Source organism: Rhodnius prolixus, unplaced genomic scaffold (assembly GCF_049639745.1).
Source record: "Rhodnius prolixus isolate KJV_2025 unplaced genomic scaffold, Rpr scaffold_14, whole genome shotgun sequence".
In the NCBI taxonomy this organism is placed as follows: Eukaryota; Metazoa; Arthropoda; class Insecta; order Hemiptera; family Reduviidae; genus Rhodnius; species Rhodnius prolixus.
In genome coordinates this window covers 2,389,619-2,416,530 of record NW_027411594.1, presented here as the reverse complement: position 1 = coordinate 2,416,530, position 26,912 = coordinate 2,389,619, and the positions used below count along the sequence as shown (strand labels likewise).

General features: G+C 35.6%; 3 protein-coding genes and 1 long non-coding RNA gene across 13 annotated transcripts in view; 1 reads left to right on the top strand and 3 right to left on the bottom strand.

The window, feature by feature from the left end:
* Positions 1-25,039, top strand: part of LOC141451652 (uncharacterized) — a 41,699-nt gene extending 16,660 nt beyond the window's left edge. For 4 of the 9 annotated variants that reach the window (XR_012456974.1, XR_012456975.1, XR_012456972.1 and 1 more), the window contains exons 6-10: positions 149-2,160; positions 2,264-2,514; positions 2,619-2,755; positions 8,313-8,557; positions 23,936-25,032. This is a non-coding gene — a long non-coding RNA (uncharacterized lncRNA). Of the gene's footprint in view, positions 1-148; positions 2,161-2,263; positions 2,515-2,618; positions 2,756-4,135; positions 5,953-8,312; positions 8,558-19,904; positions 20,903-23,935 lie in introns of those variants that run through there. The other 5 variants (XR_012456978.1, XR_012456973.1, XR_012456979.1 and 2 more) reach the window with 5 other exon arrangements.
* LOC141451648 (probable salivary secreted peptide) lies at positions 20-1,855 on the bottom strand. Its single transcript, XM_074123109.1, has 2 exons — positions 1,722-1,855; positions 20-344 (listed from the first exon to the last, which is right to left on the bottom strand). Exons 1-2 carry the CDS (start codon positions 1,847-1,849, stop codon positions 92-94), a joined length of 381 nt encoding a protein of 126 aa, XP_073979210.1. The 5' UTR covers positions 1,850-1,855; the 3' UTR covers positions 20-91.
* Positions 6,049-7,947, bottom strand: LOC141451643 (probable salivary secreted peptide). Its single transcript, XM_074123105.1, has 2 exons — positions 7,790-7,947; positions 6,049-6,391 (listed from the first exon to the last, which is right to left on the bottom strand). Exons 1-2 carry the CDS (start codon positions 7,915-7,917, stop codon positions 6,136-6,138), a joined length of 384 nt encoding a protein of 127 aa, XP_073979206.1. The 5' UTR covers positions 7,918-7,947; the 3' UTR covers positions 6,049-6,135.
* Positions 10,147-12,431, bottom strand: LOC141451642 (probable salivary secreted peptide). Of its 2 annotated transcripts, XM_074123104.1 has the most exons (3): positions 12,229-12,431; positions 11,932-12,053; positions 10,441-10,464 (listed from the first exon to the last, which is right to left on the bottom strand). In XM_074123104.1, the coding sequence occupies exons 1-2, from the start codon at positions 12,357-12,359 to the stop codon at positions 11,981-11,983; spliced, it is 204 nt and encodes a 67-aa protein (XP_073979205.1). In that variant the 5' UTR covers positions 12,360-12,431; the 3' UTR covers positions 10,441-10,464; positions 11,932-11,980. The 2 variants fall into 2 exon arrangements, with proteins under 2 accessions (XP_073979204.1, XP_073979205.1); XM_074123103.1 differs by lacking the exon at positions 11,932-12,053 and having other exon boundaries at positions 10,147-10,464; positions 12,229-12,413.
* Positions 25,040-26,912: the final 1,873 nt, after the last annotated feature.

The window sequence follows — 26,912 nt, the reverse complement described above, 5'->3', positions numbered from 1 at the left end:
AAACTAAATAAACAAATGATTATAATCATTATACATGGTCTTTATTTTATTGATGAAACAATTTCATAATTATCTTCAAAAAAAATGAAATTTAACTTCCATAAATGTTAATGATGAAATCAAATCTTCCTCCTCTTTGTGTTTTCAGATGAAGTTTTAAGAAGTTCGTTCCAGGACCGCCTCCAGTGAAGAAAGCGCAGCCACCAGATCCGTCATGATGTTCATCAAGAACTTCAAATCGGGTTATGAAATTGGATTGCCTACTACTGTCTGGCCAATTAAAGTCATAAGATTTGACTCTTAAGAATGATTTGGGCATTTGCACTCTGGTTGTGTACAGTAATCTAAAATATAAATAAAACAATTTCTATGAATATAAAAAATGAAATTAACAAAGGATAAATCCTTGCTTTTATAAGAAATGTGATTGTTGCTACAGACAACAAAGCCGGATGTTATGAGAAAGAAGTGGAAGATTGCTCCGTAGAAGTGGCTAAATATTTGTAGAACCTAAAGTTATTATACTATGATCATGGTTATTATAATTATCATATTTTTTTAACGGAATTTAACCGGACATTCACGAAAAGTCTTACGTCCTCATCATCCGGTTATAGTCGGTACTCTTTGTAGGGAATGAATACTTCCGGAAGTCGGGAGTTCTGCGAGTGTGTCTTGGGTGTTCAGTTAAAAAATAAAAATAAATCTGTACGGAATACAGAGACGACTTACGGTTATCGCAGTTTATTTTCATGTTTAAACGTGAGTAAACGTTTCCTGTAATTGACCTAGATAAGTGCTGTAAACGTGTCAGTTTCATTGTTACATTGTTCACCATAAGATGTTCTGTACATTAACTGTTATTTCCGAAGGTGATTTTCTTCATAGAATTTTGGTTCGCCTTTTCGTACACATAAATGCAGAGAAATTAGAAACGTACAATAAACGGAAATGGTACTTTAGACGAGAACAGTACAACTCCCTAAGTACCTAGCTTAGATTAAGTTGAAGTGGTGCAATCATCCAGATTTTGTAGAGTTAATTATCACGGATAATTTCCAAGTCTTAAGGTACTCTAAGCAAATTTTACAAAATTGATCTATGGGTCAGCCTAAAAGTTATCTATGTAGCCCAATATCAATTAAGAACAGGGAAAGCAGACGATTTAAATTTGTTATTTTTTGTTATGGTGGTTTTTGCGTGGACAAAGCACAAACCAAGTGTCCAAATACTTTATCAATTTTACGTTTATTTGTTTTTTTTGAAAGCTCCACCAATTAATTGCTTTAAATTTGGTTTATAAATTATAATAATTTATTTTGATCAATTTTCCATTAAAGAACAGGGCAATTTTAGATGAAAAATGGCTAAACTTTTCATCAAAGTGAAATGTACGCTCTCATCGCTTGGATATCATGGAATTAACATTACTTACTTGATTTAACAAGAATTCCGGTGCATATTTATAATATTAAAGTCAACTATTGGTTTTATTACCAATTGTAAGTTTAAGGAAAGTTTAATTTCGTAAGTTTACAGTAAGAGGAAGTCTTGTGAGTCTACACACCAGATAAAAAGAAAAAATATGTTAGTTTCCACCTACGTAAATCTGACATCTATTGTCGTGTGAAATACAATTTCATTTTCTTATTCAAGTTAAAGCAAGAGACTTAGTTAATAATTTGTAAGTAAAGACAACGAAAAAAAAGTACATCACCAACCTGTCTCCTCGCCTTCTGAATCCTTTGGCCAAATTATGATCGGGACCTGAACCACATTCAGTTTTTGGATATGCCCAAACTGAGGCACTAATGCCCAATATTAGCAAAAACACTAGTTTAATGCCCATTTTATTTAACTGTAATTATTTTTCCAATAATTATAAATGGTGACACTCGTCTTCTTTCTCTTTATATATCGTCTAAATAATCTTTATTTTATTATTATCTATTTTATTTTTTTGGAAATTTTAATAACTCTCGAGATCTAAATTAAAAAATATTGTTAATATTCTTGGAATACATGAATTGTTTATCCTTGTGATAAAATGTAGAATGATTTTTGTTTAATGCAGAAGTAATGTTCAATTCGGTGATGCGATCGTCTGAGAGGTGGGAGTGTTATATCAGGTGATGTCTCACCTTTAGTACAATTAATAAAGTAATAAAAACTAACTCATTCTTTTTTTATTTTCTAGATATATAGGGTATTATTTATTTCTTTAAAATTAATTGTGGTTGAACTTTTCTTTCTTCAATTTAAGACGCGTCAACATCTGATGTCATTGGTCTACTGCCGGCCTTTGGACAATATTCTCTCGTCGCGGACATCATCTCCGGACAGTGAGCTGTAAGTAGCTCCTAGGAAGAGAAAATATCTAAGGACCAGCAGCTGGATTTGAACCTGGGTTCTCTGCATTAGAATCCTCAGTATACGCTAACCAATTTTGATAAAGGAACGATTTCATTACGCCATCAATGTGAAATAAGGCTCCAAAATGGAATGAGTGAATGCGTAAGTACAGATCTTTCAAAATACAGGAACAAACAAAATAATAATAATAAACTTTTTATTCCTACTTTTGAAGGAAAGAAAATTACGAGGAAATCTTTTTATAGGAATTTTGTCTTGATTTTTGGTGGATATCATATCCTGATATGAAGACACTAATTGCGAGTGTTTCCAGAAAATATGGCTACCTAGGAAAATCGTGACGTTTTGGAGAAGCTTGGGGAATCTAGGTTACTTCAAAAAGGTTGGTTTTATTTATTGAACCGTCGTACAATTTTCTTTCTTCTAAGATGAAGGCAAAGAAACATTTGGCACCCCCCAAAAAAGGAGAAATGTTAAATTTAAAGAAGCCCTCACTTAAGTAGGAAACTATCATAAAGAAAGAAATGATGAAGACTCTTCACAAAGGCTTTATTTTTTACTTCTTCAGAAGAAGAATTTTTGTTTTTTTTTTCTTAGGATTCGAGAATCGCAGATTACGAAGCAATTTACTTGCCTTTCCGCTGTGTGCTCACCTTTCTATTTTTACCCCCAACAGATGCTTAAATTTCCTTCATTCTATTATCAGGACTCTGGTACCTTTCTTTGATCTAATTTTGTAGGACCTAATTGATCCAACTTGACAGCTTCCTTTGCCCACATGGATTCATTTTTCCCTTTCTTGTCCACTGCTTTAATTCAATTTCTTTTCAGACTCTTTTAGTTAAGAATTTTTTTTGGCTGCTTTAACGTAATACAAAGCATTCTGCGTCTAAAATACGACTACTAAACAAGGCCTATGACGACGTGCCAAGCCCAAGTCTTTCTGAAGATTTCTTGCAAATTAAGTGAAATAGGAAATTCACTCCGACAATACCACGAAAGTACAACTTCTTACATATTGTTGATTGAATTCTAGGTTATATAAAACTTGAGTCTCATAGATCTACAGAATCTTTTAATTATCAATTATTAGTAATAAAAGGTAAAAGTAAGACAGGTAAATAAAGGCATAGTGAAAGAGAATAAAGAGGAAAGTTCCAGGTTGTCGAATTTTCACGAAAAACAGTTTTCAAAAAACAAGACGAGGAAATGAAAACATTTTTCTCAATTGTGTGTGTTTAAGTTTTCTTAAGATCATTTCAATGATCTATAAAATTAACTTACAATAACTGTATTAATTTTTATATTACAATTAAAATATGCAGATTATTAAATTCATGTAATTTCCTGTATAGCCTTTCAGTTTGTATAAATTTATGGACGCACCTCAAAATTAATGATAATTATAATAATAAAAAGTATCTATGTCCGACTTATCAGGCAGGAAAATAGTTTGAACAGTTTTTTAAAAATTGTATTTCAGTTTTCTTTAGTGAAAAATAAGAGTTGAATTTCCTTAATTGTTTGGATCGTCGATCTCTCTAAAATCTAAAAGAAGATCTTTTAACAATACGTAACAAAAGGTGACATTTCTACAAACCCACCCTCAGCAAGCAGCAGCTGAATCTTTTCTTTCCTCAATACATTCATCTTCTTCTGATTTCTATCAGATCTTTTCCATCTCTTTGTCCTTTCCACCTCTCTCAGAAGTTTAGTGAAGATAATACCGGTTCTATTTATCTTTATATTATTTTTTCGGCAGTAACACAAAAGAGTTATATCTACATAGATATTCTTTGGGCGCCATAAAATGCAAGGAAAGAGGAATGACCAGAATTAGAATATGTAGATTGTAGGATTATGTGGCAAGAAGGAAACGAGTCAAAGGCGGCGATGATGGCAATTCAGCGAATACAAATGCAGGCAGAGTAAAATTCGAAAGCCAAGAAACATGGTGCCTTGATGGAAGCGCAATAAGACGCAAGAATGGAAGGGTCAAACAAACTTAAGGCCAGAGCAAGGCGAAAAAGTTTTGTATGCAAAACTGAAGCAGAAAGTGACTTTTTACGTACGAGTGTGGAATATTATGGCACGAGCCGAAGGCGTATGTTGTAACCACACTCGTGAGAAAACACTTCCGCTTTAGATGCACTCATTTTTCATAGGCTTAACCCTAAAAAGAGAAAGAGAAAACCAAAATAAAATTATTTGAAGAACAAAAATATAACCAAAATTACGTGAACAACTGTTAACATGGCAACACGATGAAGAAATTGGACAAAATAACGAAACGACACTTCCAAATTGAAGTATCTCATCTAATCAAAATAAAAACATCATTTAGATGTAAGAAATCAGTAAACTATTCAGTTCTAAATACTGATAACCAACATTGCTGATTAACCACATTCAAATCATCACCAGTAATTACATACTAGTAATAATAAACGTCAGGTTTCTTTGCTGTTTTCGCGTAAATAAATTAATTAAACCATTATTTTTTGTGTTAGCTTCCATTAATATGATTTAGCGGAACTGATATAAATAGACAACGTATTGATTGATGTAAATTTTAAGGCGAAATCATTTTGTGCACGGTAAGTTAGTTCATGACGCAAAACTGTAATCATATGGTAAATGAACGATTTTCTAAAAGACTTTGGGGGTAAAAATTGATTATTAACAGTGCGCCTAAAGTCACTAAGGTTTCGTTCCCTTAGGGATTGTCGGGCGCCATTTCGATGATCATCTTGATAGATTGCTGCAAAATTATTACTACATGAATCCAGCAGCGTTCTTAACATGTGGATTTTCAAGTACTACTGTTCTCAGTTTTTCCCCCAACGGAAAGAAAGTCATCTCTAGCTGGAATTCTTTTAGCTAATTACACAATCTATAAACGAGAGTACCTATTTGTAATCTTAAAATTTGAAAAAGAATTTTAAAAAAAGTGAAAAAATGCGATCATAGAGTGGAATTTCCTGTTAAAGAAGGCGGGGCCAAATCGAATTCTCTAGTTTCATCTTACAGCAACTTTGCAGTGCACATTAGAGAACTTTTTTCAAAAAACTGTTACACAATCGCTAGATACATTATTAGTAAGAATGACAATAATTGACACTACTTCACACTCCCTAACTAAGGGGAGAAGTTACCCCAGAGGTAGCACTCCCTAAAAGTCGTATCTAGGACTAACAACTCTCTTTAGAAGAGAGAGAAAATCGCTAGCTCATTGGCATTTTAATTGAATAGGAGGATGATCTGGTGGGTGATGAGATGATAAATGATGGACCAAGAGACTGTCAATTCTGATGAAAGTTTTTAGAGCTAGTTCGAGCTACCAGGACTTCTAGCTCTGTGTGAATGGTTAGATTTGAAACATAAAATGGAGCCGATAATGGAGTGCGGAGAATTTACGATTGAAGAGATTAAATTTTTTGAAGATTGAAGCGTTTACTTGAAACCCCCAGTTCAATCCAGATGGGTTTTAGTTTAGAATTGTGTATCAGACAGTTTGTTATTAAGTGTCTAGCAGTCTCTTAAGTAGTCGATAACGCGTGTTAATATCAGTTCGTACAAGTCGGATGAGCGGGTTCCAAGACAGTCTTCGGTCCAAATACTGTCCAAGGTTAAGGACAATACCAGTTTTGTAAGAGAAATATTAAACAAATAAAATGAATAAACACATGATTGTAATTATTATGAACGGCCTGTATTTTATTGATGTAACAATTTCACAATGATCTTCCAAAAAGATGAAATTTATCTTCCATAAATGTAAATGAAGAAATCAAAGCTTCCTCCACGTTGAGTTTTCAGATGAAGTTTTAAGAAGTTCGTTCCAGGACCGCCTCCAGTGAGGAAAGCACAGCCACCAGATCCGTCATGAATTTGATCAAGAACTTCATACCTGGTTATATGATTGAAAATTGCCCCGCTACTGTTCGGCCATTCAAAGTCATAAGTTTTGACTCTTAAGAAAGATTTGGGCATTTTCACTCTGTTTGTGTACAGTAATCTAAAAAATATATATTTATATATACAGAACAATTTCGGTGAATATAAAATGAAATTAACAGAGGATAAATCTCTTGCTTTTATAAGATATGTGATTGTGCAACAGTCAACAGAGCCGGATGTTATGAGAAAGTAGCTGATGTTTGCTTTGAAGAGGTGCCTAAATATTTGTAGAACGGGAAATTATCGTACGATAATCAAGGTCCAGCATATATTTTCTCAACGGAAATGAACTGGACATTCACAAAAAGTCCTACGTCCTCACCAACCGGTTATGGTTAGTATTCTTGGTGAGAAACGAAAACTTCCGTAAGTCGGTAGTTCTGCGAGTGTGTCTTGGGTGTTCAGTTAAAAAATAAAAATAAATCTGTAGCCAATACAGAGTCGTCTTTCTGTTATCGCAGTTTATTTTCATGTTTAAACGCGAGTAAACATTTCTTGTAACATACCTAGATAAGTGCTGTAAACGTGTCAGTTTCATTTTTACAATGTTCACCACAAGATGTTCTGCACATTAACTGTTATTTCCGAAGGTGATTTCCTTCATAGAATTTTGTTTCGCCTTTTCGTACACATAAATTCTAAGAGAACTTAGAATCGTACAATAAACGGAAATGGTAGTTTAGACGAGAACAGTACCCCACCCTAAGTACCCAGCTTAGATTAAGGTGAATTGATGCAATCATTCAGATTTTGTAGAATTATTTATCATCAAAAATTTAAAAGTTTTAAGGTACTCTAAGTAAATTTTACAAAATTGATCTATGTGTCTGCCTAAATGTTATCTATATAATCCAAAATTAGTTAAAAAGAAGGGAAGCAGAAGATTTAAATTTTATATTGTTTGTTATAGTGGTTTTTGCGTGGACAAACTTTTGTACAAAATCAATTAATCAAATTTACCCAAATACTTTACAAAACTTGCATTTAGTTTGGGGATTTTCTTTGTAAGCTTTACCAAGTAATTACTTGAAAGGTTTAATAAATTATTTTCATAAATTTTCAATGAATTTTAGAGGAAAAAAGGCTGAACTTTTCTTGAAAGTGAAATATACGACCTCACCGTTTGCATATCATGGAATTAACATTACTTAATTGATTTAACAGGAATTAAGTACAGATTAGAATCATTAAGGTGCACATTTATAATATTAAAGTCAACTATTTGTTTTATTAAAAATTGTAAGTTTGAGGTTTGATTTAATTGCGTAAGTTTACCGTAAGAGGAAGTCTTGTGAGTCTACACACCAGATAAAAAGAAAAAATATGTTAGTTTCCAACTACGTAAATCTGACATCTATTGTCTAGTGAAATACAATTTCATTTTCTTATTTAAGTTAAAGCAAGAGATTTAGTTAATAATTTGTAAGTACACACAAAGAAAAATTACATCACTAACCTCTCTCCAGGCTCCGACCTTCCTTGAACCAAATTATGAACGGGACCTGAACCGCATTCAGTTTTTGGATATGCCCAAACTGAGGCACTAATGCCCAATATCAGCAAGAACATTAGTTTAATGCCCATTTCGTTTAATTGTAATTACTATGGTGAAACGGGATTTCGCTTTATATATCGCCTAATTAATCTTTTTTGTATTATCTTATTTATTCTATTTTTTTGAAATTTTAAAACCACTCGAGATGTAAATTAAAAAATATTTTAAATACTCTTGGAATACATAAAAATTTTGATTCTTGAGATAAAATTTAGAATTATTTTCTTTTAATGTAGAAGGTTAAATTCGGTGATGCGATCGTCTAAGAGTTGAAGCGTTATCAGTTGATGACACACCTTTAGTATAATAAATAAAGTGACAAAATTTAATTTGAATATAATTTTTTTAAGTCCTAAATTTATAGGATATTATTAATTTCTTTAAAATTAATTGTAGTTGATTTTTATTTTTTTTTTAATTTAAGGATCGACAACATCTGAAGTCATTGGCGCCCGGAGACTTTTTCAGTACACTGCCGGGCTTTGGGCACCAGACAATGAGCTATAGGAAGCTCCCAGGAAGAGAAAAAAATCCAAAGACCAGCAGCTGGATTTGAACCTGGGTTCTCTGCATTAGAGTCCCCAGTATGCGCTAACCAATTTTGGATGAGTAACTATTTCACATTGTCATCAATGTGAGATAAGACTCCAAAATGGAATGAGTAAATGCGTAAGTACAGATCTTTCAAAATACACGAAAAAACAAAAGAATAATAATAAAATTTATATTCCTACTTTTGAAGAAAAGAAAATTACGAGAAAATCCAGAAAATATGGCTGCTTAGGAAAATCTTGACGTTGCGGAGATGCTTGGGAAATCTAGGTTACCTCAAAAAGGTTGGTTTTATTTATTGAACCGACATTTCTTCTCCTTCAGAAGATTTTTTTTTGCTTAAGATTTGAGAATCGCAGATTACGAAGCAATTTACTTGCGTTTTCTCTTTGCGCTATTCTAACCTTTCTATTTTTATACCCCCAATAGATGTTTATATTTCTGAGTTATATAAAACTTGAGTCTCATAGATCCACAAAGTCTTTTAATTATCAATTATTAGTAATAAAATGTAAAAGTAAGACAGGCATAGTGAAAGAGAACGAATAGGAAAGTTTCAAGTTGTCGAATTTTCACGAAAAATGGTTTTGAAATACTAGACGAGAAAGTGAAAACATTTTCCTCTTTAAATCCTTGCTTTTATAAGAAATGTGATTGTTGCTACAGACAATAAAGCCGGATGTTATGAGAAAGAAGTGGAAGATTGCTCCGTAGAAGTGGCTAAATATTTGTAGAACCTAAAGTTATTATACTATGATCATGGTTATTATAATTATCATATTTTCTTAACGGAAATTAACCGGACGTTCACGAAAAGTCTTACGTCCTCAACATCCGGTTATAGTCGGTACTCTCTGTAGGGAATGAATACTTCCGGAAGTCGGGAGTTCTGCGAGTGTGTCTTGGGTGTTCAGTTAAAAAATAAAAATAAATCTGTACGGAATACGGAGACGACTTACGGTTATCGCAGTTTATTTTCATGTTTAAACGTGAGTAAAAGTTTCCTGTAACTGACCTAGATAAGTGCTGTAAACGTGTCAGTTTCACTGTTACATTGTTCACCATAAGATGTTCTGCACATTAACTGTTATTTCCGACGGGAATTTTTTTCTAACTTAGAATTTTGGTCCGTTTTTTGTACCCATAAATGCCCAGAAGTTAGCATCGTACAATAAACGGAAATGGTAGTTTAGAAGAGAACAGAACACCTCCCAAAGTACCCAGTTTATTCACTAAAGTTTTGTTCCAATAATGTCGGGCACCATTTCGATGATCCTCTTGATAGATCGCTGTAAATTATGGAAACACATGCTGTGAAAGTGTTTGGCAATGGACAGCTAGGTAACGTTTAGTAAGAAGTGAAAACAATACGTTTTGGGTCAATGAGAAGTATGGAATTCGGTTCTTAAGTGGAGGAAAGCTAAGATTTCCTACTTTGCTCAGGAGCTACTTCTAAGTTTAATGCTACAGTATACTTTGGCCTGAAATCAATGGAATCGAATCTGATTTAAAGGAAGTCAAAGATAGGAATTCTTAAGGAATGAGTTTGCGATAATAAATGCCAAGTATAGAAAAACTGCTTCTTAGAATCTCTTTAGAAGCTCAATATTCTAGTAAGGCAGAGAAAGTAGACTATCATTTCTTCAGAGATTTTGGCGATCCTGCGGAGATGGCCAAGTAAAGAACTACGCATAAACAATGCCAATTTAATGTAGATTACAATTGTTGTTACATTCAAAATTTATACAAATCGAAAAGGAGGAAGAATTTATCTGCCGAACACCTTGATGAAGAAATCGAATTTCCCTCCTCTTTGTGTTTTCAAATGTAATCTCAAATAGTTATTGCCGACTCCACCTTCCATCAGAAAAGCGCACCCTCCGCTGCCATCAGTCTGTTGGTCGTAGACTTCCACCCGAGTGATAGATTCATAAAAATGTTGGTCTTTTGGAGGCCATATGACGTCTGTACTCTTTACTCTTAGAAATGAACTGGACATTGTTACATGTGCAGAGAACAACAATCTGGACAGTAAATAAATAAGAATTAGGAGTAAATGTTATTTTTTTTAAAAAAAAATGTAATCCAGAACTAGTTTTCAGAAAAAGAAAAATCAATGCGAGAACACTATTTTCCGGCACGCTATTTTCACAATTCTAATTGACAATTTTCTTGGAAGGCGTAAACAACAAAAAACAAACATCCCCAAGTCTGCAAACTGAACCAAAAATATTTTTGAACACGTACTTCCAATCCTGGACAATTCCAAAGTAATAACAAATAATCAGTTTGGATTTAGACGGTTCAAAAAACAAAGAAAAGCACTTTTAATCATCATCATCCTTCAAACTCCACCAACCTACCTAAACCACTTTGAAAGACTTCCTTGGATTACATGCAGTAGTGGTATGGAACAACAGTTCTAAACACTGTAGGCAATAGATGTAAAGACAAGACTTGAAAAGAACTAAACAATACAACTAAGGATTAATAAATTTAGCGTTGTGGAAATTAGGAAATTCAAGAAGCAGCTATGAAAGGTTTTAAAGCCAGGTAGGACTCAGAACAATAGAAGTTGCCAAAGAGTATATAAGGACTCCAGACCACCGCAAAGGGACACTCCTTCGCATTCATCCATTGCATTCACTCCCTGAGGATTCATTCTTACACTCTCTTCACGACCTTACTCTACTCGTCATTCAGTTCAGCCAATCCTTGTACGAGGGATATGGCCAGTTAGGGCTCAAGACAGTAGAAGGTGCCCAAGAGTATACAAGGAAAATTAATCGCACTCAGCCATTGCATCCACTCACTGAGGATTCATTCTTACACTCTCTTCACGACCTTACTCTACTCGTCATTCAGTTCAGCCAATCCTTGTGCGAGGGATATGGCCAGTTAGGGCTCAAGACAGTTGAAGGTGCCCAAGAGTATACAAGGTCACTTAATCGCACTCAGCCATTGCATCCACTCACTGAGGATTCATTCTTACACTCTCTTCACGACCTTTCTCTACTCGTCATTCAGTTCAGCCAATCCTTGTACGAGGGATATGGCCAGGTAGGGCTCAAGACATTTGAAGGTGCCCAAGAGTATTCACTCAATCGCATTCAGGGCATTGCATCCACTCGCTGAGGATTCATTCTTACACTCTCTTCACGACCTTGCTCTACTCGTCATTCAGTTCATCCAATTTCAGTTCAGAAATAGTTTATATTTAGTTTACCCCAGTTAGTTATTGTAATTTAAGCTCGTTCCTAAGTTAGTGTTAATGCTAGCCACTAAACTCTTACTCAGTAATATTATCTTCTATTTTCTTTAGCCCTTCAGCCTTCCTAATCAAATGACAATATTCCGCTCGTGCCTATAAATTAGTAACTACTTAAATCTCCTTTTCATGACTGTACTCATCGACACCTACCTCATCTACAACCTACCAACACAATTATTCTTAAGGATTTCATGAATCAAGTTCAAAAACTTCTCCTAACCTTTGGATTGGCAACAGTGCTCACTCATTCAGCGTCCATTTCTCACAGGTCAAGTCTGAAGTCCCAAGTTCACAGTTCCTAGATCTCCACTAATCCATACTTTCTGCAGCAGGTACACAAACCTATACAAACAGAATTTCCAGGATTTAGTACTAAGACTGTTCCAACTGAACACACAAATATCTCTATCAAAACCATGTGGGCGACAGTCATTCATTCAAAACAAAACAGTTTTACCAATAATTACGGCTACGAAAATACTCACACTTGAAAAATAAATATGAATTCAATATTTACTTATCACCGGGAAGTCTTCGGCCTAAAAATAGATCATGCGAGGCTTCAGATCCGCATTTTGTTTGTGGATAGGCAACTACACAGGTCACAATGCAAGCCAAGAACAAGAGAAACAGTAGACGGTTCTCCATGGAACTGGGGATGACGATAGTGAGACTAGTTTGCCAATATTTGGTAATAACTGATGTTATTTTTGTTATACAGTAAAATAAATGAATGCCGAATAACAATTTAAGATAAGCTTGAGTGTGCCCTTATCGCTATTTAAAGTAATAACAAAAATCTTTACGGATTAGTTTAAATTTGTTTGTATTTAAGAAGACAATGTGTTTTATATTTCACATTTTAACTTATGTCTGGGAGTCTGAGGCCTGAAAAACTAAAAAGTAAGCAGCAGAAGTACGGCACCTAAGTAAGATGTTAGTCAGGAGTAGGAGAAAAAAAATTGGGATGCTACCGTAAGAACACACGAGGGCACTCTACAGACTAGAATGAGAGGCCACCTCCGAAAGATTTGGGAGCAGGATCTAAGTGGGAGTCAGCAGACTAGAGGGTTGGAATGAAATAGTGGAAGAAGGCTGGAAGTAGAACGGACTGGAGAACATTTTAAAAGACGTCCTCTACAGTGAAAACGATCTGATTGTGACTAAATGTATGTTCTTATTGATTTAAATTACTTCCAACTAATTTTGTCCAGAGTGAAGAAGATTAGTGCCCCTTCAAGTACATTTCCTGCCCAAACAGGAAATCAAAATATCGTACAGCACGCAAAGTAATTTGAAGTAAGAAAATATGACTGAGCTTTGGAAGCCGTACATGGTTTCTAATCTTTTAGTTCTTAGATTGGCCCAAGCGATGTATTTACTTCCGTAAGCCTTGCTCATTTGATTGAGACTTTTTTGTAAGTAGTTCTATCGTAATATTAGGAGATTTAAGAGGGTCAGCTAATTTTTTGAAGAATTTGGCATCAGTATAATCCTAAGGGATCTATTCCTTACACAATCCCAATCTTTCTAACCTACCCAGACATTATGCTGTGAACAAACCCTTGCTGAGGAAAAATTGACCATAGTGAATTATCAAGACCTAAAAAAAAACCTACGAAATTACGTTCAAAACCTACAGAAGATGAAGAAACGGTGAACAAGTAAGTAACCATCTCAGCTACGTACTTAAGTAGCCACAATAGATCTTTTAGGTCGCAATGGATTTTACATTATTTAACTTTCTCACCAATCAACAATCAAAACTTAGGCCCGAAGCTAATAATCAATCATCTTCTTAATCTGACTAAGATTTTCACCCATCATTTCGGCGACTTTCTGAGGTATTTTACTATACACGGTTGTACTCGTACATTATAATTCAAGTCTCTAGGCCACAAAAAGTGCCAAGATCTTGAGAGAGAATGAGTTAATCAGCCACTTGTTTAGAAGAAAAAACCCAATCTCCACTGAATCTCTCCTTGCAGACCAATACGTTGTCATATTCGTAACACTTCTTTGCAATTAATATTAAATTCTAGGCTATGGTATTACGATGACAATCACAACAAGTTGACGACAATGTTTTCACAAAAGCTTTTACGAAAAAAGCCTTTATTTTTCTTTTTGTCAACCATCGTAATACTTGAATAAGCTTCCTGCAAGCTGGTTTCTGAAGCTTGTGACCAAACTTTATGAAAAAAAAAAAAATTCAAATAGTTCAGCTTGAATTAGTGTAAAGAAAATTGGGAAATGTTGATAATAACGTTAAAGATGGGGGAAATTTTTGCAGTGACCCAATTAATTTCACTTAGGAAATTTATTAAAGCAATATTTACCTTTTAAATTTAGTCAATAAATATTTAGAAAATTAAAAGGATATAAAATTGCTTAAATAAATATAAAAATATAAATAATAATGAAAAAAAAATTCAACCTAATTGTGACTTTATTATTAAAACTTGTAATAATAAATTCCAAGTTATTGCATGAAAATTTTCATTAAAGTTTAATTAACAACGTAAACACTTAAGATTAAAATTGGCTGGGTGCAGTGGGTTGGAGGACTTCAGAGTATTTATCTGGTTAAACTGTATTCTGACCATTTCCAACTTGTTTTAACTTTAATTTTGTACTTTGTATTTTTATTTTTGCCATGAGTCATTTTAAGTTCTTTTGAAATTTTCTAAAATTAACCTTTTTATTATTATTATTTTAATTCATGGAATAATTAAGCTGTGCTTTGTGCTTTTTGCTGTATTATCCTTATATACTTTGATAGAACACAATAAATGAAACAGATGAACAGTGGAATCTGTTCGTCGTCGATAGCAAGATAAGAATCACTACCCCATTGGCATCATTCTCGTCGTGATACCCATTTTGCTGATAGGTCAGCCGTGGGGGATGGTTAGGAATGGTAGAAGAGGCAAGAGATCGTACAAAAGGATTAAGGCGATGAGAATGTATTTCTGGTATTTTCCCTTGGCTTTTACTAAAGACATACCGATCGGGTCTAGTATCTTAGAACGGGGCACTAACTACGAGTATTTGTCATAGTACGTATTTTAGACTGAACAATGCCTGTATTGTCGACATACAGGTAGTCCTCGACTTAAGACGCTGATCCGTTCCTACGCGGCTTTGTAAACCGATTTTTTGATGTAACTCGGAAATACGTTAACTGTTCCATATACAGTACAGTACAGTTCTGTATTACCATAATTACAGTACAGTACTGTAAGCACTTAGCCTATCCTAACACAGTACCCTACATAATTATCAAAAAACACATATAAAATACTGTACAGTACGTTTAATAATGAAATGAAACAGTAATAAAAAACAGTAGTGTACTTTACGATATCTAATTTCACTTCCATGGTGATGGTCTTCCTTTTCTTCGATGCACTGCCATCAGAATAGTCTGCCTTACGTTTGGGAGCCATAATGAAGGGCAAAAAGTGATCGTGACAACGATGTTAATGGCGTACTGGGATGCTGGTGACGCCGTCTTCCTCGGTCCCGTGGCCGCTGCACACCAAATCACGTACAGTAGTTCGCGGGCTTGTCATAGTACATACTGTACAGTACTGTACAGTAAATGGGAGTCGTAACCACGAAACGTCGAAACTAGAGACCGTCATAACCCGAAGACTACCTGTATTTGGAAAGTCTGACTAAAGCGCCAGAGATTATTCCGTAGAGACGAGTGAGTCTGGTTAATCCGTAGGTCCACATAGATTTAACTGTGGAGTTATAAATTAAGCTTTTCAGTTTAGATCTTCGTCCAAGTAGGATGTAAAGAAGTTGGGTACATTTTGTCATGGATTGTCTTTTAAGCCATAGGTTTGGTTGAAACTATGAAATTTTGGCTAGGTTGGTAGCGCTGGATATGCAAATAAACCTAGTAAATGGCGGATTTGAACAGCATTTCCAATTTTCTTTTCCTCGTTTTCCTATAAAATAAACGATATTTAAAACTTTTATGTTTTCCAACTCATATAATAAGTACAAATAAGAAAATATTATAAAATTTATGAAAAATAATAATTTTTGGTATTTTTAAAATTGAAAATATTTATTAAATGATTCTAAAACAAAAACGTTTTGATTTTCATGTAAAGTGTACCGAAATACTCTACGCTTTTAACCTTAACGTAGTTCCCCGCTGTCGGCTTCATATTTTTGTCTCTAAGATTAATTGACATGTTGGGCAAATCTAGGTAAATAAATAAATTTTCGTATTTACAGACTACAAACTAAAACGGAAGTGTAAAGTTACTTGTACATTAAGGAATAAATATAATTTTACATAACGACTTAAAAACGAAATTAAATAGAACTCCTTGTATATATGGTTCATCGTTTTTTTTTGCTGCATTTTACACAGTCTATTCATCATTTTTGACAACCTCTCGCTTCTGCTATGAATATATCTGAATGCTTTTTACTTAGCGAACGTCTCGAATGAACAACCACCCAGGGTTGGCAATGATATGAATAACTAAAAGGGGTCATCATCCCCTTGATGCTAGCTTGTTTGCTAGATTTTCATTTCATAAACAACTATTTAGAGTGATGTAATCGATTGAAACGGTCGGGGTGATGGATGTTTATTTGTTCAACTTTTTATTTTTTAACTACGTAATCCGGAAGTAGCTTACTCTGTCCACGTCTGAGTTACTCAACTCATTTGCGTGACAGTGGAGCTAGATGGGACGATAGGATAAGTACACATCTCCACAGGGAGTCTTCACAGTGGGTGTCTCCTTGTGGAGATAGAGCGACTAGAAGAGCGGAAATGGTCTAGTGTGAGTTGCATTATGGAGATTTAAGTCGTAATGCTCTTGGAAACCAGATAAGATGACCAGGAACAAATACTGGTGAATGAGTTCGAGCACTGCTAACTATGAGGAGTGGAAGAAACGTCTCCAGCGCTGTGTGGCTTCAGAAAGAAGTTATTTTGAAGGTGACCAATATAGAATTGTAAGTCTTTTTGAATAAAAAAATCAGTCTCATTACTTATTTTACAGACCTCGTACTTTACTGTAAATTCCTCATATTAGAACCATTAGATAAAATCGAAGACTTAGACTAACCAACAATACATCTAAACTTTGCGGGTGTAGCCTATAACGTCTGCCGTGGTGCTCTTTAGACTAGATCCTCTAGTCAGGAACTTCGGATAAGTTCTGAGAAGAGTAGAAGGTTACCGACCGTCAGGAATAACCGCATCCTTCTTCCTAAGCGCCATTAACTTCTCTAGATATTCTGAAGATTGATAATTCCATTTATTCATCTCTCAACTACAAGGTGAAGCTGGTGAAACATTGAGGATTACCTCAATTTCAGCTAGCTATAGGACAAGATCTCATAACCTCTCTATTAGCCTGTTCCAAGAAGCAGTGACGCCGATGAGTATCTGTGTCCCTTCCGAATCTGTAGCAGGTTAGTTGGTTAGCTGGGCTTTATCTGGTAAAGAAACTTAAGTTTTTCGTCTCAACAACATGTTCTTCCGGCGGTAACTTAATTTCGGAAGTATAAAGTGGTTAAAGTGGAGTCTTGTAGTTTAAAAGTTAATGTTCAATATTATTGGATACATTGGAAAACAGTTTTACGTTAGGGGCCGTACTTAAATTACGTAACGAACGCAAGGGGGGAGGGGGGTAAGGCTCGATTGTTACCATTCGTTATGGTTCGGGGGAGGGGGTTTTTTAATGCTTGTACGTAATTTTTCCAATTGAATCTATAATTTTTTGGTCATTAATGGAAAAATACTAACGATATTTTTCGCGCCAAATTCTACTATAGCCAACCTTCATACTAAGTGATAATGTAATTAAATAAGTAATAAATAAAAAATATATGTTTGATTTTAATTAAATACTATGCAATGACGATATTCCATAACAAAAAATTACGTACATTTGGCTAGGGGGGGAGGGGAGGTTGACATTTTGTTACGATCTGTTACATCGGGGGGGGGGGGAGGGATTAAAAAGCTCTTTAAATTGCGTTACGTAATTTAAGTACGGCCCCTTACAGAGAAATATGGAAATGTGAAAGCAATCAAAAAGTTTAATGTTGATCGCGTTTGAGCTTAATATTGTTAAGTTCAAAAGCTCGGGCTGGATGTAATTAGCCCAAGTGGAATAAACTTGAATTAGTAAGTGAATACAGGAGTGGTAGGCACGTATGTCTGTCGATGCCATGATGTAATCGACGTTCTACAAACTGGGTAAGCGGATTACTAAGCCGATATGTTATTACGAATTGTAAACACAGCGATCCCCGCCCTAACCCAGTCGTGCTTACAATCTTGGGCTTTTTTTATAAACCAACCCAACGTCCCTTGTCGCAAACTTTTATTAATATTTTAAATAAAGCGGTCAATTTATTTTTGCGTAGATAACTTGTGCGGATTTATTATTGACCATTTTATGTGAACACGATCATTGGTGGTAAAAAAAACTGAGACAGGAAGTTTACTAGCTTGGCCAATCATCTTGCATTATTAATAATATATAATCGTCAACATTGGAGTATCTCATTACCGAAACAGAAAAGTCAAATAATTCTATGTTAAACTACATTAGGAATTTAAACTGAACATAATGCATTTTTACAATATAGTTAGAAATATTAATTTGTACACTCCAAGTTGAGGGAACCCAGCTCGAGGGTCCTTACGAAGGATACCAGCTCTAGAAGCCCCAGCCTTAAGAGGCTTCAGCTTGAGTGGTCTCAGTTCTAGAGATCCCATCGCGAGAAGCCTCAGCTTGAAAGGTCTCAGTTCTAGAGATCCCATCTCGAGAAGCCTCAGCTTGAAAGGTCTTAGTTCTAGGGATCCTAGCAAGAGGAGCCTTAGCTCGAGAGGCCCCAGCTTGAAAGGTCTCAGTTCTAAGGATCCTAGCAAGAGGAGCCTCAGCTCGAGGCCTCAGCTTGAGAGGTCTCAGTTCTAGGGATCCTAGCAAGTGGAGCCTCAGTTTGAGGGCCCCTATCTCGAGGGGCCCCAGTTCTAGAAAACCCAGCTTGAGTGATCTCAGCTCGAGAAGCCTCAGCTCGAGAGGCCTCAGCTTGAGAGGTCTCAGTTCTAGGGATCCTAGCAAGAGGAGCCTCAGTTCTAGGGATCCTAGCAAGAGGAGCTTCAGCTCGAGAGGCCCCAGCTTGAAAGGTCTCAGGTCTAGTGATCCTAGCAAGAGGAGCCTCAGCTCGAAAGGCCTCAGCTTGAAAGGTCTCAGTTCTAGTGATCCTAGCAAGAGGAGCCTCAGCTCGAAAGGCCTCAGCTTGGAAGGTCTCAGTTCTAGTGATCCTAGCAAGAGGAGCCTCAGCTCGAAAGGCCTCAGCTTGGAAGGTCTCAGTTCTAGTGATCCTAGCAAGAGGAGCCTCAGCTCGAAAGGCCTCAGCTTGAAAGGTCTCAGTTCTAGGGATCTTAGCAAGAGGAGCCTCAGCTCGAGAGGCCTCAGCTTGAAAGATCTCAGTTCTAGGGTTTTTTGGAAATTCAAAAATAACATCAAAAATCACAATTATGCTTAATAAGTCAGTCAAGAAGGTGGTAAACATGACTGGAAAACGTAAAGGGACGGAGAGCGGACTGGTCTCTACCAGTAGAAGCATGTTGGGCGAACGGGATATGAAGGTAGCTATGAAACTGGCTCAGGTAAGCACCGACCAAGAAGAAAACAAGGTAAGTGATGAACAAATCTACACAAATATAGTTTCAGTCATTATAAACTTTATTACGCCGAGCTTTCGACCTAGTATGAACAGACAAAACAGAAGACACACCAACTCTCTAATGATGTAAAACAGTATATTGCAAAATTAGCCCTGAAGATGGACCTAGTCCCTAGGTCGAAAGCTCACGGCATAATAAAGTTTATAATGACTCTGAAACTGGCATTAATTTTTTTCATCCTATTGAGAAACTATGATTCAGTCACCAAAAAGTAATGAACAGTAATTCAAATATAAATATTTAGCTTGGATGCCAACACCGGATGCAGCATGTTTACGTCAAAATCGGTCAACCGGATGTACCATTTTACTTACAGATTTTCTCAGATTTACTAGTGAAAACTCAATTTAGTAGGTTTGGCACGATCGCAAAACTTCCATTAACCGGAAGCGAGAGAATGTGAAAAATATATTTGGTTATGATTTATTTGTGAGTTTGTTTTATTCTTGCAGGAAATGGGGATTCGCGCGTGATAAGGCCCTCACAAAGAAGGGAAGATATTGTCGTGAGTTTGGGCCCTACCAAAAAAAAAGAAAGAGTCGCTACTCAAGGAAATGAGTCACTGGCAGTGTATGAATGACGTAGTCGCATATATACGAATATATATTCAAGTTATAGGATTGCAGAGATTTCTCTTGCCTTCGAGTTCTCAGAGTGTTTCCCCTGAATGCAGTAGTAACCCTCTTAAAAAGAGGGGATGCCCCCTCGGGGGATGGCAGCCACCATTACTTCTTCATTGCTAACTTGACTGGATATATGGCCATCTAAACTTAATAACATTGGCAACGCTCCTGGAATGTTTTAGAAAAGAGAGATAGGTGGCGGTAGGGAGGTTCTGGATCTGTATGGACGCGACGAAGTCTGTAGACTCAATTTCCAACCAGCAGGAACTGTTGATGTATAACAGGCCCCCGGGCCGACTTGGACATCGGCCAACAAGCATTACACCTCTAAGCATTATCCTATAGCCGAGTCTCTAGAGCGTGAAGGGGCCCTATTATTACCATTATTAATGCAGTATTTGTGTTCGTAGCATGTATGTACTATTATGTTCATGATTTTGCGTTATTGTAACATTGTTAAGCTGCTTAAACATAAAAAATAAATTATTCTAATATTATGTAGTCAATAACTTCACGCAAACAGACAAAATGGCAATGTAACGCAGCAATTCCAGCGTACTGATGCATAAATTTCAACTAAAACATAATTTAGAATTTATTAAAATTTTTCATTCTCATACTCCTGGAAAGAGGAAGTACAAAAGATCGCATCAAATTTCAAAATTGGGTGTTTACCGGAAAAGACTTTTCTGAGGCCTCTGAGTTTAAAAAAGTGCGTGTTTTTATAATTTTTCTGTAGTTGTTTGTGAGAGACAGGGAGTCTGTGAACAGCACAATTCGATAACTTCAGAAGGAAGTTATTTTGAAGGTGACAATATAGAATTGTAATTCTTATTTAATAAACAAAAATTTAAAAAATCAGTCTCATTACTTAATTTACAGACCTCGTACAATATTCACTAAAGTGATTATTAAAACAGTGTTTTAAAGGAAAAACCATTTTCCTTTAAATAACAAAAACAAAAACATATGTGGCCAAAATAAGCTTCTCTTTTCCCAAAGTTTCTGTTAGAATTTCACAGAATTTCCCAAGGCTTTGGTAACAAATAGTAAGGCTTGCTCACACTGAAGAAAAAAAGAAGGAATTAGGCTCAATCTAAGGTTTCCGGGGACTATCCTCCCTTCAAAGGCAAGCGTATTAAACTACCACAACTAGGGAATACTGCCGCGCTTTTCATACACACACACACACACACACACACACACACACACACACACAGAGTTTTAAAGGGAGGCTTTAGGGGTTCCACTAATATTTATGGAAATCCCAATGGTGCTGCTGTAAGCGTTTGGTTGGCGGCACAGAGCCGCCGGCAGCACTAAGACATAGGGGCCAAATATATATATATATACATTTACTGAGCAGGAGAAGGACGGAAAAAAGAGGAGCAGTTCTTACTCTCTCTCACTTTCTTAGAATCCTTTCTGGGCGTTCACCCAAGGAAATGTCTCCAGGCTCTCCAGTATCTTTGCTGGAGGACCCAGCTGTGGCGGGCCAAATGCCCACAATTCCTACTATTTATTTGGTTACCTTACTGAAATATCTTAGATCCTTGAACTATCCTCCCACCTTGTTAGTGGCGGTCCTTACTTGAACTACCCGCGGCTTCTTTATTACCATCTATTTCTCCATGATACCCTTAAATTAGCTTTTTAATTAAAATAGGAATTCAGAGATACCAACCAAACTGTAAAATGCAATTAAAATCCCTTTTTCTTTTTGAAAGAAACCTGTGATTTTACTGGCTAAAAATTTTTAATTTGCATAGGCACGATAAGCGAGTGATTAATACTATTGTTCACAGCCAATGGTATCATTAAGCTGTGCATTTATTATTAACCAAATTTTTATTTTATCACTGTAATTACTTAAATTTGCAATTTTTACTAAACCAAAATCTTCACATATCGCAGAAGTTAGTAAACTTGCATTTAATTAATAAATGGGTTGTTACGACAATAAGCAGGCTGAGAGCGAACCACACGGTGTGTGGATCATGTCTTCACAGGATCAACAAAAGGTTTGCGTAGATTGCAATGAGGAGGAGGACAACAGAAGATCCTCTCCTCTTTGCGTAGATTGCAATGAGGAGGACGATTTCAAACATATAATAATGATATGTCCACGTTATGTAGTAGAAAGGAAACGAATGTTTGACGACATATACAGATATTTAGATGCACCATTTCGCTTCGAAGACATAATATTCTCCACCAACATCTATGTGCTTAAATCTGTAGCAGAGCTAACAAAGAAATATGCATTTATTTAAAAGTTATAGCCGATTAGAAGGATTGAAAGAAAATTAGAGAAGATTAGAGAAGGATTACGGTGATTTTAATTTCAGTTAGGCTATAAGGATGGCAGGAATATAGAGTACTGATCCATCCATTAGCTGTAAGGTTTATGTAAATAGTTGTGTATAGTAGAGGGATGAATGTGTGTAGCGAATGTATTTATAAGTAAGAATGGAGAGTGAGTGATATTCTAGTGATAAGCACCTAGACGATGCTGGCTGTATAAATAGACGATGCTGGCTGTATGGCGAAAGCCAATGACAAAAAGAAGCAAATAAATAAATAAAATCCAATGCCTAAGACCGGGAAATGAACCCAGTACCACAATACATATTAGCTTCGCAGGCCTCGCCTCTAACCGCTCGGCTACCGTGGCGACTACATTTAATTAATAAATAGCTAGACGTCGATCGAAGAAGTGATAGAATGCCGCCTCCGAATTGGACCTACTAAGACTGACACACTGACACGTTAATCCCTACCAACTTGCCAATCGTTCTAAAGCCACGCTTACAATCGAACACGACCTATGTGTTGTGGCACGCTTAGGACTTTGCTACAGTCTAATCTGTACGATTTCTCTGGGGATGCTGGGTAAGAAAGAAGGTAAGCAAGAAGAAATGGGATAAATGATAATTACTTAAGCAAAAGAATAAATAAATTAGTCCATTCTAAATTATTTTTCACAATTTAACGCTATTTATAAATTATTCTGACATTATTTTATAGTCAAAGAAGGTAATTTAGCAAAGTTTATTTAGATAATATTCCAGTAGACAATGAAACAGCGTTGAACATTATACAACACCAACCAACGGGTCCATCCAGCCTCCCAAAGAGCCCCAGTACGCTCTGTCACAGTTCTCTCACTCCTCGAAACCCCACCACCCACCCTCTGGCCTAAAAAACGTTCATATAATAATACACTTTCTGGGATTTGTTTTTAAGCAAAAACCAGAGCTAATAAAATGCAAACTGTTGTTTTCATCTTTTTAATACTTTCCACTGAATAAGTATAAACTGCCGCTGTTTTCCGACCTATAATTTCCCAGTAACTAGCTTTTCATAATATATTCATATTAAATATTATATTATATTTATTTAATTTTAGAATTGTGTTTCATTTATTTTCTGGATTATTTACACACTTGTTTTTTATCCCTTTAGTCCTTTTTATTAAATTTTCAGTTTAAATTTTGTTTACACTTTGTAATAACAATATTAAAATATTTTAAAATAATTTGAGTTTCTGTCGCTTTCAGTTACCCATCATCTAATTCATCATACTCTTCTGCTTGAAGGAGTAAAATCAAATCTCTGGCCTTTATGAGATTATCAGTAAGACTCTGTCAGAATTTTAAGGGCAAGAAATTTACTATTGGAAACTCAATATTCCAGACTTAAATTCGCACAAAGCTGTCTTAAAAGTAAAGCAGCTATTATGGTCTGAGTTTAGGCTTAAACATTTCGCAATTTGTTTTTAAGGGCTAACCAAAATTTAAGGACCTAATTAATTAATAATGGAATAATCCAATTTTTTTTTTTTTTTTTTTTTGTTCCAGGATATGGTTGGGACGAACGACTTTCGAGCAAGGAAAGTTACTGCTAGCTCTAATATTAGGCTGGACCAAGCTCTTAAAGAAAATGATTGGCAGGATTGGGGATGAAAAGAATAACAAAAAAAGAATCCAAGATAACAAATTTAACTGGTAGAAAAGTATACAAGAAAAAGAAGAGCCTCAAATGGGAACACTTGCTGCAAGAAGCGATCGGATTCAAGGAGTGTAAAAAGAAAAACATTGTTTTTTAAGGAGAAACGGCCTTCCTATAACTCTGGGAGGAAGAAGACTTGTATGAGAAGGTAAAGTAGGTGAAAGACCTGAGGCAAATATTGGCTACGTGGGGCATTGTTTGATTTTAAAGAGGGTATACCTGAAGTAGGTTGGATTTAGGAGCACTGCTCGTGAGATAGGAGATGGAGGCCTCGTTTATATCAGCTGAGACTGCGATGCTGCCAGTCTTGGAATATCTAGTAGCGAATTTCGTAGGTAGCAACTGTCGGGGGGAGGAATTATCTTCATTAGATCATTTTCTTTCAAGTTCCTGTTCTGAAGCCATGAGCTTAAATCCAACAGTACTCAGCTTATTCCAATTGAACCTACAGAATCAAGCCAAAACTAAGGACATCCAGCTAAATCAGGCTGAACCAGTTTAGCTTGAAAGCTACTCAGCAGTACTGTCCGATCTCTCGTAACTTAAAAACACTATCTAAAACCGAGAAGGGTACTTGTGGAAAAGAAAATTTTGGAACTAAATGGCTGCTAGCAAGCTGCACCATTTCCTGAGGGTTCTTAAAGAGTTAGAAGGACTAAGATGGATTAGCTAAGTGTCCGGGGTTTCTAGCTTACAGTGTGTACATTTTTCTCTACCTAGAAGCAATCTACTCGTACATTCAGCCAAAGTGATAGACCGTGTGGCACCAGTCCGAGACTTCGAAGATTCATGGAGACGCTCAGAGAAAATATTTTGAAGTGTAATATTTGAAAATATTTTTAATAAAAATAATAAAAGCTATTTGTGCGCAATAAAGACACTAATGAATATCTAAATAAATCTTTTTTGGACAACAATGAAAACTTCTTTAACGAATAAAACTTCTTTGATGGTAGGGTCAATTTTTATCCAATCATTTGTTATGACAAAACTTGATAAGTGAGCTCCTTTTTTTTATTTTAAGCGGAAGCGGAAGTAAAAAAGAAAAGTTAATCTCAGTGATGAAGCTGTTATTTAAAGTTTAGTTTCCTTTTCAGAGTCAGCTAAAACGGAAAACTCTATTTCCAACTATCCATCTTGGTAGGTAGAGCTGTCCATTTTTATTTTACCTCAGATGGTCCTCATCGCCCATTACCCTCTCTCTCTCAACCCCAACCTCATTTCAACCCCCCCTTTCTCTACCATAATCTACCCAACCAACCAACCAAGATCATTTTCATTGTTGCACAAAATTCCCTTCCAATTTAAACATGTTCCAACTTGATAATCCAAGTTTAAAATGGGTCTATCAAAAATGTTTTAGAGATCCATTCTAACTCCATCTCCCAAACCCAGCCTGTTTGGCCCTTGTTCCCCCCCCCCTTCATCTTATTTCCTATCTAGATTTATTTTCTCCACGTCCCTAGGCTATTCTTCATCATATTTCCTTCCCTGCTAGTTCACACTCTACGGCAATTTTCACTCCTCTCCATGCACTAATTTTTAAACTGAACTCAGGAGTTGTTTTTTATTTTTTATTTTTTGTCGCCAATAGTTTATTTTTAGATTAACTGCCCCTTTGTTTATCAACTTTTGTTTCTGTTCCTTCCGGTAAGCAAAGGTACTACCCTTCTTCTTTATTTTCTGTCTTCATTTATTTCTAAAATTTCAAAACTTAGATTCTCTGTACTTCCTTGAATATCAGTTCTTGAAGAGTGCCTGAATTCATCTTTCCAACAACTCCTTGACCTTTCTCTAATATAGTCATTTGATTCAACCAGTTCAAAGATTCTAACTTTTGTAACTTTAACTTTTTGTAACCTTTGACTTCCTTATTTTAAGACAATCTACAGTAAAAATTGACTACTGGTCCCATCTAAAAGAGTTTTCAATGAATTAAACAACTTGATGACTAACACTGTTGAGTGCTTGTGAACACGTTTTCTTGTAAAACAAACGTAATTTCTCATACGAAGGTAAAAGGAATCCTGGAAAATGATATACCGTTTGAAAGCCCATTAAACAAGAAAACTTGTACAAAAAGTGCCAGCACCTAGGTCTGATAATGATCATGTAAGGGCCTAATAAGTTTTCTTAAAAATTTCGATTACTTTTATTTTTCCCAGTTTCGGGAGGAAGATTGGGGCTGTTTGGAGAATAACTTATGCTTCAAAATGGTATCAATTTTTAGAAAATTTATCTGTCTTTCTAAGCGTGTCATCAGAATCGAATTCGGGACTAAAATTTTCTGAGTAATAACATTTTTATTGGAAAAAAGTAATGATTTTAGAAAAAAACTTTAAAGTGACGTCACTCAAGAACAGTGGAAAATATGAAGTTGGCCAATACGCCATTGAACTCCACTTTAGATGTACTACACACAGTAGGCCTATTGACAATTCTTACCCTGTATATATGAATTTTCTTTTACCAATCCAAGTTTTCCAATCAGGGCACAATAGATCTTTAAAAAGATCGTTGGAACGGTTCTAAGAACGCATTAAAAAGAGTAAAGGCCCGTCTGTGAAGAGATCATATTTAAGGCCAGAGATAGGGTAAACTTAAATGTATTAATTCCGATTAAACTAAACCAAAACTTCATTTTAATTATGATTTATTTTTTCAAACTTTGATTACACACTACATACATGAAGGTATATTGTATTTATATATTAAGAAAATAATAAGACATTTATTTAGGAGGGGGTTAAATAAGGTTTTCTAAACTTCCATTTTAGGTATTTTAAGGTTTTACCACCTCGTAAGTATTTGATCATTAAATTTTTA